The 14,832-nt window shown below is 35.8% G+C and overlaps 2 protein-coding genes across 2 annotated transcripts; both read right to left on the reverse strand.

The window, feature by feature from the left end:
- Positions 1 to 680: 680 nt before the first annotated feature.
- LOC104890511 (uncharacterized) lies at positions 681 to 7,909 on the reverse strand. The gene is made up of 3 exons (XM_010676025.4): positions 7,648 to 7,909; positions 6,681 to 6,927; positions 681 to 1,126 (listed from the first exon to the last, which is right to left on the reverse strand). The coding sequence occupies exons 2-3, from the start codon at positions 6,899 to 6,901 to the stop codon at positions 1,039 to 1,041; spliced, it is 309 nt and encodes a 102-aa protein (XP_010674327.2). The 5' UTR covers positions 6,902 to 6,927; positions 7,648 to 7,909; the 3' UTR covers positions 681 to 1,038.
- A 4,701-nt stretch (positions 7,910 to 12,610) lies between these two features.
- On the reverse strand, positions 12,611 to 14,073 carry LOC104890510 (probable carboxylesterase 18). Its single transcript, XM_048642360.2, has one exon. It carries the CDS (start codon positions 13,772 to 13,774, stop codon positions 12,731 to 12,733), a length of 1,044 nt encoding a protein of 347 aa, XP_048498317.2. The 5' UTR covers positions 13,775 to 14,073; the 3' UTR covers positions 12,611 to 12,730.
- Positions 14,074 to 14,832: the final 759 nt, after the last annotated feature.

A 14,832-nucleotide genomic window follows, 5' to 3' on the forward strand; every position in this document is an offset into this window, starting at 1 on the left:
ATATAAATTATTTTCATGATATATACAAATCATTTTTTACAACATTTTAAACAATCTTTTTAATCGTGATATATACATCTATAAATAGGTACGTAAATGAAATAAAACACATTGAAATACGGGGGAATATTTTATAAATTTAAGATTTTAGGATGTTTCTCTTAAAATCATGGTTGAATATTAGCTCATGATTTAATTTTTTATTATCATATCGTGTAATTAAAATATATTTTTAAAACTGACTTATGACCAGTGTGTTAAGGGATATAATTGATTTTATTTCCTTAAAGGTTACACTTATGTGGCAAGTAATTGATTTAATTTTAAAATCCTAACATCTAACTGATTTGTTGCCTAAAATGCTAGATACATGGATAAAAGGAATTCAATTACGCCTAAAATTATGAGCTGAAAATGAGAGATCTTAAGGCTAATGACACGTGGCAGATTGATGAAGTGTAAAGGAGAAATCGAGGAGCAATGTGAGACTTTGAATAATGGTGGCTTGACACGTAGGCATAATTTTTCTTCCTTTAATATTATATATGATTAGAAATTTCTCAAACTTTGTATGTATGATAAAAGTATGAGTAAAGAGAAGTACTATTAGATAAAAGCGATAGAAAAACAAATCTTTAACTTTTGGATGATTATTATAAACAATTTTGAGAATAGTTCACTTTTGAATAAATAAATTAATTAATTAAAAAAAGTCATGGGATTTAGAATGTTTATCTGATGCGGAGATTATGCTTGACAAAATCTAGATCGAATTTAGGCCCCGTCCTTTTGGTACAAAAGGAACTGAAAAGCGAGAAAACTAAACATAAGAGAGTGCATGAACCGAACTAAACCTAACTGAACTACGAGAAACTGCATTGGCTGAAAATAAGTCCAAAACAACCGAAGCTTAAAAGATTGTGGAGTATCACTAAAGGGTAACATCCCATGCAAATGAACCATATTCAAAAGCTCTAAATCTAGTTTTCTGTTGCAACTGCTTCAATTATTCTTACTGTGGGTGCCATCAGTCAGCCTCTACTTGCGTTTAGAAGCACGCTTTCCGTGCCCCTTCTTTGGAGGTCCCTTTCCACGACGCTTCAACATTTCAAGCTTACTCAAGCGCCTGGAGAGAAGTAGATAAGTCAACAGAACAAAAGGATGTAAGAAGTAACATATAAACAAGTATGAGATACCACCCAGAAAACTTTCAAGTATCTTCTAAATACCAGATCACTAACCTAATGCAACTCTTGGTTATTTTGATGTTCAATAACACTAATGCTTCTTTTTCAAGAGAGAAAAACAAATACTAAGAGTATTCTATTTTGTTTGATGTTGAGAGGGGGGATACCCCATTTCTTCAGTTTCCCTCATCCCTATAACCCGTCTTCTGCTCATAATTCCACTTTTCCTGGGGACTGATACTCTGTGTATCTTATATTCTATTTCAAAAGAGTAGAGCGCGAGGCAGGAGCAAGATGAGCTTGATGGTGAAAATACTATGGCTTGGAATACTGAAATTACAGGATCTAATTCCATCTATTGCCACTATCCATCCCAGACCCTTCCTGCTTTACATTTATACAGAAAGCAGAAATTCCCTGCAGAATCTGTGTGGCAACTGAATTATTAATCTCAGGAAAGCCAAACAACGTGAACACCTAGTGCAGACCTTATTAAAAGGTCCTGAACTCTTTTTTTTTTTGGTTTTGGGGGGGGGGGGGGGGGGGGGGGGGGGAAGTTGGTAGGCGTCGCCCACAAGCTGGCCGGCCGAACCGAAATTCTCTTCCGGTCAAAGTTTATCTATATGAAAGTAAAGAACGCATAACAACGAACTTTCAGAAATCAGATGTTTCTGAAGAATTTGATTAAGTTTCCTTGTCTCTTAGTAGGAGTTCTTATACTCTGTTCTTTGGCATCATCATCGAAGTCACTGGAAAAGCATGTGTCCAGGTACTGAAGATCCGTTGGATTTGTGCACTCTCTCCATCTGTTGACTGTCCCAACTCCCAAACAATGTCTGAGCACAATAATGTGTATTCAAACTCATAATCCATGGACTAGCCATGTTAATTCTAAAGGGTGCATAGCTCCTGAGCTTCATCCACCTCAATTCTCGCCAGAATCAAAACAAATAACTAAAGAAGGTAACGTTGACACACTATGGAAGCAAATACTAAATAAGCACTTTCAACTTGCTTTCAATGTTTACGGATGAAAAAAGCTCTCCTTATACCATGAAAAACAGCATGTATTAAGTATCCGGAAATGAGTTTCGTTTACATTTTCGCAGAACTAATCACATAATAACATTAGATTCCACAAGGATGGAATTCGGAATTTTGTTGTTTGCCACAGTTGGAAAAGAAGATAATTCAGAATCTTCTTAAGGAATATAACAGGGACAGTTCAAGGCAAATTGTATATGATGAGAGTATCTTGTGTTGCCTTAGTCACTCATATGAGTCATATGCTTTGGTCATTTGTTCCCAGATAATTTCAATCAGAACTTCAGCTAAATCGAGGTTTTGGTAGTCATTAGCACATCACCATATGAGAACTCCCATATTTTGGAAGAAGGATTTAAAGACTCATAAACTTAAAGGTGCTTTGGAAATGAGGAACGCCAGTTGCCTTGTTGCATTAGTGTTGAAGCAAGCATAAAGAATGTACAACAGGGCAGATCTTCTCGTGAGTAAAGTGATAAAAGCAAGGTATGACTCTTTCATTCCTGGAATGAAGAGTAAATCCTTATGCAGCGTACAGGAGTGCAAGGGGTTTAATTAGGAGTGCCACTAAATTCCTTAATATACTGTTTTCAATAAACAGTAGCCTCAACAATATTCCCGTCAGCTGCTACTTTGCTGACAGGCTCTACCTTCATATACTTCTTATACTATCTCAGACCACTAAGCTCGGTCAACTTTCCCTGAAACGGTCATTGAGTGCAACAAGCACATGTTCATAAAAAAGTATGTTTTAGACGAGTAGCTTACCCCAGTCATGTACTAGATCCATACATACTATATAGTCTTTCAGTGAAGGAAAATAACTAGGGCTGTTAATTGATCTACATATCCAATAACGGGCATCGTATGAGTACAGTTAAAGACTCATAGACTTAAAGGTGCTTTGGAATTGAGGAACGCCAGTTGCCTTGTTGCATTAGTGTTGAAGCAAGCATAAAGAATGTACAACAGGCCAGATCTTCTTGTGAGTAAAGTGATAAAAGCAAGGTATGACTCTTTTCATTCCTGGAATGAAGGGTAAACTCCCTTATGCAGCGTATGGGAGTGCAAGGGGTTTAATTAGGAGTGCCACTAAATTCCTTAATGTACTGTTCTCAATAAACAGTAGCCTCAACAATATTCCCGTCAGCTGCTACTTTGCTGACAGGCTTCATATACTTCTTATACTATCTCAAACCACTAAGCTCGGTCAACTTTCCCTGAAACGATCATTGAGTGCAACAAGCACATGTTCATAAAAAAGTATGTTTTAGACGAGTAGCTTACCCCAGTCATGTACTAGATCCATACATACTATATAGTCTTCCAGTGAAGGAAAATAACTAGGGCTGTTAATTGATCTACATATCCAATAACGGGCATCATATGAGTACAGTTAAAGACTCATAAACTTAAAGGTACTTTGGAATTGAGGAACGCCAGTTGCCTTGTTGCATTAGTGTTGAAGCAAGCATAAAGAATGTACAACAGGCCAGATCTTCTCGTGAGTAAAGTGATAAAAGCAAGGTATGACTCTTTTCATTCCTGGAATGAAGGGTAAACTCCCTTATGCAGCGTATGGGAGTGCAAGGGGTTTAATTAGGAGTGCCACTCAATTCCTTAATGTACTGTTCTCAATAAACAGTAGCCTCAACAATATTCCCGTCAGCTGCTACTTTGCTGACAGGCTCTACCTTCATATACTTCTTATACTGTCTCAAACCACTAAGCTCGGTCAACTTTCCCTGAAACGGTCATTGAGTGCAACAAGCACATGTTCATAAAAAAGTATGTTTTAGACGAGTAGCTTACCCCAATCATGTACTAGATCCATACATACTATATAGTCTTCCAGTGAAGGAAAATAACTAGGGCTGTTAATTGATCTACATATCCAATAACGGGCATCGTATGAGTACAGTTAAAGACTCATAGACTTAAAGGTGCTTTGGAATTGAGGAACGCCAGTTGCCTTGTTGCATTAGTGTTGAAGCAAGCATAAAGAATGTACAACAGGCCAGATCTTCTCGTGAGTAAAGTGATAAAAGCAAGGTATGACTCTTTTCATTCCTGGAATGAAGGGTAAACTCCCTTATGCAGCGTATGGGAGTGCAAGGGGTTTAATTAGGAGTGCCACTAAATTCCTTAATGTACTGTTCTCAATAAACAGTAGCCTCAACAATATTCCCGTCAGCTGCTACTTTGCTGACAGGCTCTACCTTCATATACTTCTTATACTATCTCAAACCACTAAGCTCGGTCTTCTTTCCCTGAAACGGCCATTGAGTGCAACAAGCACATGTTCATAAAAAAGTATGTTTTAGACGAGTAGCTTACCCCAGTCACGTACTAGATCCATACATACTATATAGTCTTTCAGTGAAGGAAAATAACTAGGGCTGTTAATTGATCTACATATCCAATAACGGGTATCGTATGAGTACAGATCTGTGAGTTGCTAAACTGATACTTGAACAGGTCAGTGCCTCCCTCTAAAGCATCATCTATTTACAGTAGAAGTAACAACTTATTCTAACAGGTCCATGACCTTATAATGAACTCTCAAGCAGCACTTGCAATCTTCTTAGACCATGAGGTCCATTCTGCTTCGCCTTTTCATCTATTGTCCTACAATCTTGTAGCAAACTTATTACAATCAGATCTTCTGCTATCTGCCTCTGTGAAATGACTTCATCTGCTCGGACTTGTTTGTTGACTCAAAAAGCCCCCAATAACGAAGGAAATTGGTTTGGGCAAACTCATTGTTCCCGAAGATCTCAGAAACTAATGAATCTCGGGAGACAAGCAGCAGATAGCAAGCTAGCTTTTTCGGGTGCTAATCCTTAAACTTTAATCACAAGTACAGCTCATGACAGCTACGGAGATCAGTGAGTGAACACCCATGCAATTCATGAAAAGTTCTTTCTTCAGGAAAATTTAATGTCAACAAAAAGTTTTAAAAGGTTCTTCCAGTTATTCTTCAAGGAGCTCCGCTGTTTAATTAACAGAAGTTCAGATAAATTGATAGATATCAAAACTCTACATAGCAGCATTGCAGTGGTTCCGTTGATCATAAATTAGCAAACCTACATAGATAATCGGTTGGAAATGGATTCCTCACAAGCCAAAAGGGATCTAACAGGACTATAGAGTTCTCACTTCGTATCTTTTTTATTTTGCTCACTTGGAATCTTGAAACTATTCGCAATTAAAGAGAATCTTCTATATTCTTTTCAATATATAAGAAAAAATATACTCATGTACAGAGGGAGCTCATTGCTTCCTATTTTATTATATCTCTCAACAAAGATTCATAACACTCGATCTCATGTCTTACTGGTCATGACACCCATATTTAGAGTCCTCTACCGAAGCTGTAATTTCTTTCGAAGAAATACAAGCACATTCACCACAGAGCATAACTACCAATCATATGCAATAATGCAATGATTTGAAAAACCTGATTTTGCATAAAGCCTCTGAGAGTTAATTGGTGAAAAGGTGACTTCTACCCAATCAATTGCCTCTAAATTTAGAAGAAAACTCTTCCCTTCCTCTCCCCTACTCTCTTCTTTCCTCTTCTTCCCTCCCCTAAAAAATTGTTCTCCTAATGGCTTTGAAGTTTTCTGATAGCAACCATGGGGGAAGGGGGGGAGGAGTGGTCTTGAATTTTTCCTCCAAAGGTTTCCAACAATAGAAGGATTTGGTTCATTGAAAGGTTATGAAGATTGGAATCTTCTCTTTCCCTCCCTACTCACTTCAAGATGAACATGGTTATTCACTTCAACATAAACATGGTTACTACCCCAACCTCCAATGATCACCAACGACAACAACCATGTCAAAGCCTTAATTGCAATTAAATGGGGTCGGGTCCAAGATTAATACATCTATCCAAGACAATTAAAAAGTTATTAACACGGCCCAATTGAACTCAACTAATTATTATTGTCTATAGACAAAGTTTTATCTGGATCAGATGCATGAGTCGAGATTTTCCCCTTCTAAGTGGATCCCAACAATCACCGCCCTTAAACAGCATGTTAGCTTAGTGTTACTAAATAGTGGTAATAGTAATGTTTTTTAGTGTAAATTTGTGAAGATATTTCCAAGTTAATATCCATAGTAATAAACTTGATGTCAAAATATGGGTTTTCCTTCCTAAATTTTCATAACCACTGAAAGTGATAATTGATGGTAATCAAATTTTAAGGAAAAGTGTTTTGAGATAAATTAGCATTAACGTAAATTGTTGATATGAGAATGTCTTCACAAATTTACACTATAAACCATTACTATTACTACCATTTAGTACCATTAACCAAACATGCCATAAAAGGAAAAAGGGTAAATAAATCCAATGAGCAAATATGCAAACAAATGCTAGTCTATCTGTAGAGAGAGAAAGAGAGAAAGAGAGAAAAATAAAAGGGATGGATAATGTCATACTCTTCTTCTTTCTGAGCCATGACAACAGGGTCATCATGCTTAATGTCGTAGGGATACCATTCAGCAACTTTCTCACCGATGAGCTTCTTCCTGAGTACTTTATGAGCAGATCTTTGAGACATGGGGTTAAGTACATGCCCAAATATTTGAGCCCTTGCCTCTGTTACTCCTCTCAAAGCAGCAGCTGCCACCATATTCTTCAACCCTGTCGCCGCACTCATATCTCTTCCTCCTTGCCGTCACTGCCCTGCTACGTTTAATTTGTAAATTGATATTAAAATCACAACCCCAAATCAATCACATTCTCAAATTAATTTGCCATCAAGGCTGGTTATGCGCGGGAAAAGCGAAGGGAGGGGTACAAATGTGCCTTGGGACTTTGGAAGTTAGGGTTTGAGGATTCAAGTTCTCAAATGTTAGGAAATTAACTCGTTGTCATTAGGGATGGGCAATGGTCGGGTCTGGGAAAATTAGACCCGGACTAGACCCTTAGGGTCTGTAGAGTCTAGTTGTCCGGCCGTCCGAGTCCAGGCCTATTTCTTTATTTTTGCCTAATTTTCAGCATTATTAATATTTCACGATAAAAAATGATCATCTAAAAGAAGACCCAAAAATAAAAATTACCAACAGTCTATATCAATAAAAATCGCACATAAATTCAGATTGTATCTCATCCATATCAAAACCGAAATTATACATATAAACAGTCCAAAAAATCGCACTTCACAAAACTGGAATTTCAACAATCACCAAGAGTCCAACATTATCGAATTCACACTTTTCTACAATCACCAACAGTCCAAAATCCGCACCAATAGTCGAACATTAGCAAAACCGAAATTTTAAACACTAATTTCGCAACTTTTTAATATCAAGCAGATTAAAGATAAAGATGAAAATAAGATTACAGAGAGATGAAACAAAGATAGAAACGAAGATTGAAAGATGAAACAAAAGATCGAAAGACCTGGCGTCAGGCGTGAAGAGTTGAGGACAGTGAGGACGGTGGCGAGTTGGCGACTGGCGGAGGCCGGAGAGAACAAGTTGGCGCCGGTGGTGAGTGGTTAGGGCCGAGGAGCAAGATTGCAAGAACCACCAGGTGTGATTGTGTGAATAGTGAAGAGACCACCAGCTGTAGTACGGGTTAGGGCGGGAGTATTTTGCAGCTGTAGTACTAGTTAGATTGAGATTATTGGGAGGATCGTTGCGGGTATGAGGTATGTATGATGTGGATACGAAGCGGGCGGGTACCCATGTGTGTAATGGGGTGGGTAAGGGTATGAGTTTAAATAGGTACCTGTTGAGGTGGGGATGGATGTTGAATTTTTCGAGGTGGTGAGGTGGGATAAGGACGGAAATTTTATGCAGATGGAGGTATGGAGGGACCATCCTCTGCACCCACCCAACCCAAGTGTCATCCCTATATCTATTACATGATTTATTTACATCGCGTGATAAGTTAGAGCCTAAAGGGGATACAATAATGTATAATGTCCCAATGGCAAGTAGCATATTATACCGGAAAAGGTAGAGAAGAAGCAAAATGAGAAAGGAAGAGAGAGAAACGTTAAAAGTTTAGTTTAGTTCAAAATATTTTCAAAAATTTCAGACACCCCTAATTCATTTCAGCACCTAAATATTTTAGCATATTATTATTATTTTGGACACCTAAAATGCTTCTCCAATCCGAACCAAAGTGAAAGCGTGTAGATTAAAAAGAATCGGCCTAACTAAAAAGAAAAATATAGATTAAAAAGAAATGGAAATAGTAACTTATAAGCATTCAAATTTTCACTCATATGTTACAACAAACATTCGCTCATACGAAAACAACAACCCTAATAAGAAAAGTCTCAAATCCATGAAGATTGGAAACTAGCTACCATCATTGTTAATTGGTGTTCTTCAAGGACCACCAATATTAGTGCACTGTCACGAGTCTGCAACCAAGTGAAGCAAGCACACTGCACACGAGCTCACAACAGCATGTCGCCAGTGTCCTTACTACAACTACTAGGTTTTACCACATCACTGTGATTAATAAAAAAAAAAGACTACCAATATTTGTGTACCCAATAAAGATTGAAACCAACTATAGTACTATATGCACAATTTTACCTTGACAAAAATGGAGATCTCAACTACTTGCATTATCATCTTTATCATTTAAATCTATTGGAAATATATATACAAATAGTGCTTTCGTAGTTGGCCACAAGACCCACAACAAGTAGTTACTAATAAGGACGAAGTAGGACCTTCCATCGTTATCAGCTTGTTTATTTATTAACTTGCTTGTGCTTCTTCTTTTATTCTCTATCATTCTATGCTTCTTCTTTTGTATGGTATTGTGAATTGTCCACTCAGTGTAGATCTTGCTCCATCTCATCAATCAATGTGATGCATGCATTTCTGTTGATTTCTTCCCTTGATGAGACGGCCAATTGTTATCAAATAATAAAAGTAGGGTCGTGTGAGTTATATAGTGTGGTCGAAGTTGTTTCTCACACGAGGTCCGATAAATGTATAACAGTTAGATATCTAACACATGTTTTCGTATAACAAATATTGTTTGTGTATATTATGAATATTGTTTGTCTATGTAAAAGTATTGTTCGTGTTTCGTATAACAAATAAGAGGAAAACAACACAAATAATATTTGTTACATGAAAACTTGTATCTAATACATCTACCTGTTAGATGTTTATCAACCCTTACATGTATTTTAGTATTTGTATGTAGAAGTATTTATTATTGATAAAGACTACTTCCAATATAGCTGTGCATGCTATGATCAATTGAAAAAGTTTCGTCCTCACTCCCTTCCAGGCTTCAGCCAGTGGCGGATTCAGAAATTGAACAACGTGGGTTTGAACTTGTTTAAACATAGAACAGCTTCACACGGACTACAAGGCTAGGCCAAGTATAGTACATTTGTATCAATTTAGCGCTTTTTGTTTATAACTTGTTTTCCTTTATCCTGTAAGCGGATCCTCGTGATATATCTCTATTATATAAAGGAAGGGGTGAACTATGGTGTCCCGAATGAGGAGACTATTTTACCCCTTTTCTTTTCTAAATTACAAATTCACTTACAAGTTACAAACCAAAGGGAGATTCAAATTAAAATACTGGAAATAAAATTATAACAATCACTCACAAGTCAACTAAAATCATAGAATTGCATAATTTACATTATACAAATCACTCAAATGAGTAAACTTTACAAAAACCAAAAAATTAACTTACAAACTACAATGTCAATACATACTCAAAAAAAATTGACTTGAAATCCAAGTGTCCACTTTGTTCACAATATATGAAGTAGTGTGCTTAATTCAAAAATCAACTAAAAAATAATAATATTAGAAATCATAGGTAAATTCAATAAAATTTCTATTTTGTTCATAGAATTTAACTTTGAAAAGTAAAAAAAAAAAAAAAAAAAGATTGGTGAGAGACTTAAGTGACAGAGACTAAACCAAATAAAATTTGTAACTAAAAACAATTATACTTTGTATGTCTAACATTCAAATTCGGATATATCGAAAAATCGAGTTTCTGTCTTGAAAAAAATTCAAGCACGCATCGCGTGCAAAAAATGCTAGTATATATAGTAGGAGAGCAATGACCTACTTATTATCAGAGCATCGTATAACAATTGTATATAAGTTGTTATATAGTGGTTGTTAAGCTATTTTTTAAACCACTCTCTCTATTTGCTTATTAATTTTGTTTTTATTGATTATAAAATTATATGTCAATCTATTTATTGTACATTATGATATACAGGGGCATATACAGAGATACAGTGGGTATAGCTGTGTCCTAATTATTTTGACAAAAAAATTATAAACTTTACACATGCACGTGTTACTCTTCTATCTCTTTCTAATTTTTTTTTTAAGGTTTAGTAACAAATCTTCTAGCTCTTACTACTTAATCCCTTCTTAGTCTATAAGGTTATATACAAGTTAAATATGCCATTCATATTATACATACAATTATTTTAGAAAGTTGTCAATCTATATTAAAACTACGAGATTATTTTCCATTTATTTTATCTCACTTTTATGTACTAAATCATCTTCTATCTTCTAATTAATAATCCTTTTTCCATCCAATTCCATTCCACCAACACGATTATATGACTTATATCAACCACAATTTTTATACGGAATCCTTCTATATTCTATCAAAATCTTCATAAATATTATAGGGTTGATTATTAATTAAAAATTTATTAAATCTGTGGATTCATATTCATTACCATTGTCAACTTTTGTGGTTGTATAGTTGTCAAGAATTATCATGGAAATTTGAAATTCATGAGAAATAAAAAAATTTAGACTGGTATGTTTTACAGAAATATAAGAAGTTCCACTTTCTAGGAATATTCTAGCCATTTACACTTACCACATTCCAGCAAACGACCAATTATTGGAGCAGATTTGTATATGAATTTTTTTCCCCTTATATATCAATGGTAGTTTACTGTTAACATTGGCAAAATTTGGCTCCAAAAAATAAAATAGAGCCAAAGATTAGCGACAGAGAGATCATATATTTTATGAATTTAATTATTCATATAACTTTACCCCCATTTCTAAATTTCTAAACCCACCACTGATGATACACCTAGAATTATGTTCTCCTTGATTAGAACTATTATTATTATTATTATTATTATTATTATTATTATTATTATTATTATTATTATTATTATTATTATTATTATTATTATTATTATTATTATAGTTTAATAAGATAGTATTGGATGTACCAACATATGTCCATGCGCATGAGCTAGCCTATATAGTTGTATATATAATAGATATTACAAATTAAAACTACCAAAAAGAAGGCAATATTATTCTTATTAGGGGACAATATTAAAGATTGTCCTCAAAATAAAAAGCAATCACTTATTAATTTCTCATTCATATTCTTACCTACAATCATTTATTAGCTACATCATCATACACCATGAAATTATAAACAATCGTTTACAAGTTTCTCACTTTCAATCATCTATCAATGTTTATTAAGAAAGCAACAACCCGTTTCCCGCAAACCCGACCTTTAGATCCACCCAAATCATCATCAATAACCACCCTAGTCAATAGCATGATTCATGAAACTAAAATATGTCAAAAGTTATTATCTGGACTTAACTTAGCAATATACAAAAGCAAACCCACTAATAATATTCATCTTTTATTTCTCGTAAGTTTACCCACTTTTCTTTTTGGATAATCTAGTTCACCTAATTCTTCTGTTTTTGAAATGAACACACTAATTTCATATATTATCTTTAACATAAAGCATCATTTTTTTTTATTTGCCACTATCTTTCTCTCTCTTGACCCACAATAAATTAATACTCTTTGATTCACCTGAAACTCTATACTTAAAGAAGTGATTAAACAAAATAAGAGGCGAAGGGGAAGGAGAGGTAGCTCTGTGGAGTACCACCTCGAATTCCGGAGCTTTGTCGAGGGTCCGAATCCTCATCCCAACTAATTAACACAAATGGAGATTAGTGTTAATTACTTACAAAACAAAACACAAATTACATATCCAAATACTCTTCAAAATAAAAGTTATGATCTTTTCGATTATGCTTTGTTTTTATCACCCCATTTCTAGTTCATGAAATCATAATATATATACTATGCGAGATAAACAAAAAAAACTAAAAAAAAGGAAAAAAAAAAAAGAAAAAGAAAGCAAAATTGACCTAGGAGGATTCCCTTGCAAAAAAGGGGGAAATTGGGGATATTTCTCGCAAGGGGTGAGATCGAACCCCTATCACAGAGGTTGAAGGAGGGCTTTACAACCAACCTTGATTCAAGCAAAATTAACCTACTTGCATGGCTACGTGTATGTACACAAGTCACAAAGTATACATTTTATAGAAAAAACAAACTACACATAAACTTACAGTAATATTAAACAGAAACACGTAATACAATTAGTGATATATGTTTATTACAAAATAAAACAACCCAACAAACACAACCCTAAATTTCTCCCATATATTATTAGTTCACCTAACTTTAGAAATCTGATTATTAATAAACTCCTTAATCTCATTAAACAACAAATTAGTCTGAGGTAATTCAGGAAAAACATAAAAAGCATGAATAGCAGTTTCATACTCAACCAACTTCACATCTTTCTCATTTTTTCTCAACCATTCACAATACCTCTTTTGCCAATCTTTCAATGGATCAAACCCACCAACAAACAAAACAGTTGGTGGTAAATTCAGCCCACTAATATCCACCGCATTCGGCCCACTTACATTCACGGCCCAACAATCAAAGTCCAGCCCATCAGGCAACAACGCCTTCCACAACCACTCAGTTCTATCCATCGATACTATAGGTGCTCCCTCGAGTTCAACCTCTGATTCAACTCTTTCTTTCCCGCCAAAAAAAGGTTGTATGTTGATCAATCCGACGACGTTTAGTAGAGAGAATGTTGATGAAGATTGCGCGAATTTCACGGCGAGGTGATGCGCTAAGTTACCTCCGGCGGAATCTCCGGCAAGGAAGAGAGTCGACACGTCAGCGTTTTCCGGCCATTGAGGAATATTCCGGCGGTTTTTAGCGTCGTCGAGGAATTTAAGGACGGAGAAACCGTCGTCGTATTGAGAAGGGAGTTTGTGTTCAGGTGAAAGACGGTATTCAACGGAGCAAACGACGGCGTTTAGTTTACGTGAGAAACGACGACAAACGGCGTCGTATGCGTGTGATGCAGCGCTTAAGAAGGCGAAACCTCCACCATGGAAGAAGACGATTACTGGGAGTGAGGAGGTTGAAACGACGTCGTTTTTGTGAGGGATGAAAAGACGAAAATAAAGGTTTTTGGGTTGGTCGAAAACGACGTCGTGGGAGGAAACGGAGTTAAGTGGGGTTGGATTAGGAGGAATACGACGGTCTAGAATGTTCATTAGACGGCGGTTGATTGTTCCGTTAGTACGACGAACGGCGTCAGTTACGAAGTTTAGGATTGAGACTTGGACACGTGTCTTGAATGGTAAGGAGATTGATTGAGATGGAGAAGAAGAAGGAGTTTTGGTGGCCATGGAGGAGAGAGAAAATAGAAGTGGTTGAAGAAAGAGAATTACGTAAGTTGAAAAATATGGAGTGTGATGGTGTATAATATAAAGTGGGGTGATATAAAAAGTTAATAATATGTTAATGATGAAGATATTGGTGTATTTTTTATTCTATATTGGGGGAGTTGGTTTGAAAGATGGAAAGTTAATGAGAAAAGGAGGTGAGAGTTATGAGAAAGTGTTATGCTCTAGAGTTGTGGGGAATGGTGTTTGTTGGTTGTGATAATTTTGGAAGTATTGAAAGTGTTTAGGATACTTCACATGCCAATTGTTATGTATTTGGGTGGTTATAGTTATAGAGGACTAGAACTAGAAGTAGTACAACTGTACAAATGGACAACTATAACTTATAAGTATATATATTATATAGATACCACCTAAAACTTAATGTAATCTTTGTATGTTACTCTTATAAATATATTATAAAACTATGATTAAGCTTATATGATTTGTGGAGATATTCAAGGGTGTTTGGTTAAGAATGGAGAAATTTAGGGGAGTTTAGTTAGAAATATTTACAAATTTTTTGGTGTAACAATATATAACCATTGCTTCTTTTGTAAAGTCATGAATAGAACCTAGCGTGCCAACAAAGGTGGGACCAGCGTATGCGAGTGTGGTGTCGTTGAATTGATCGGGATTTAGCTTAGTGGGTGAAGTGACACCGAGAAATTTGGGCAGAGGGGGACCACGAGAAGGGCATTGGAAAACTATCGTCGTTGAAGTCGGCCTTTTTATGGCGACAATCACCTCTACCGCACTTATCTTTAATCAAATATATTATTTGAAGTGGAAGTAAATAGAGCCTTTGGAGAATATTTGTTCATTTTACTCACTTTATTAGATTGGTAAATTGAATACTTAGAGGTGAGCATGGGGTTATCCCGTTGTCCACTACGTGGGCCGCACGCCTGTCACGGTCAAGAAATTTTACTTCAGGCGCGCACCGGCATGAATCTGCCTAGATGGCTCGTGGCCCGAATGCTCCTTTTCTTTGTTTTTAGCCTAAAACTGTCAAAAATCCA

This window comes from Beta vulgaris, chromosome 4 (genome assembly GCF_026745355.1).
Source record: "Beta vulgaris subsp. vulgaris cultivar EL10 chromosome 4, EL10.2, whole genome shotgun sequence".
Lineage (NCBI taxonomy): Eukaryota > Viridiplantae > Streptophyta > Magnoliopsida > Caryophyllales > Amaranthaceae > Beta > Beta vulgaris.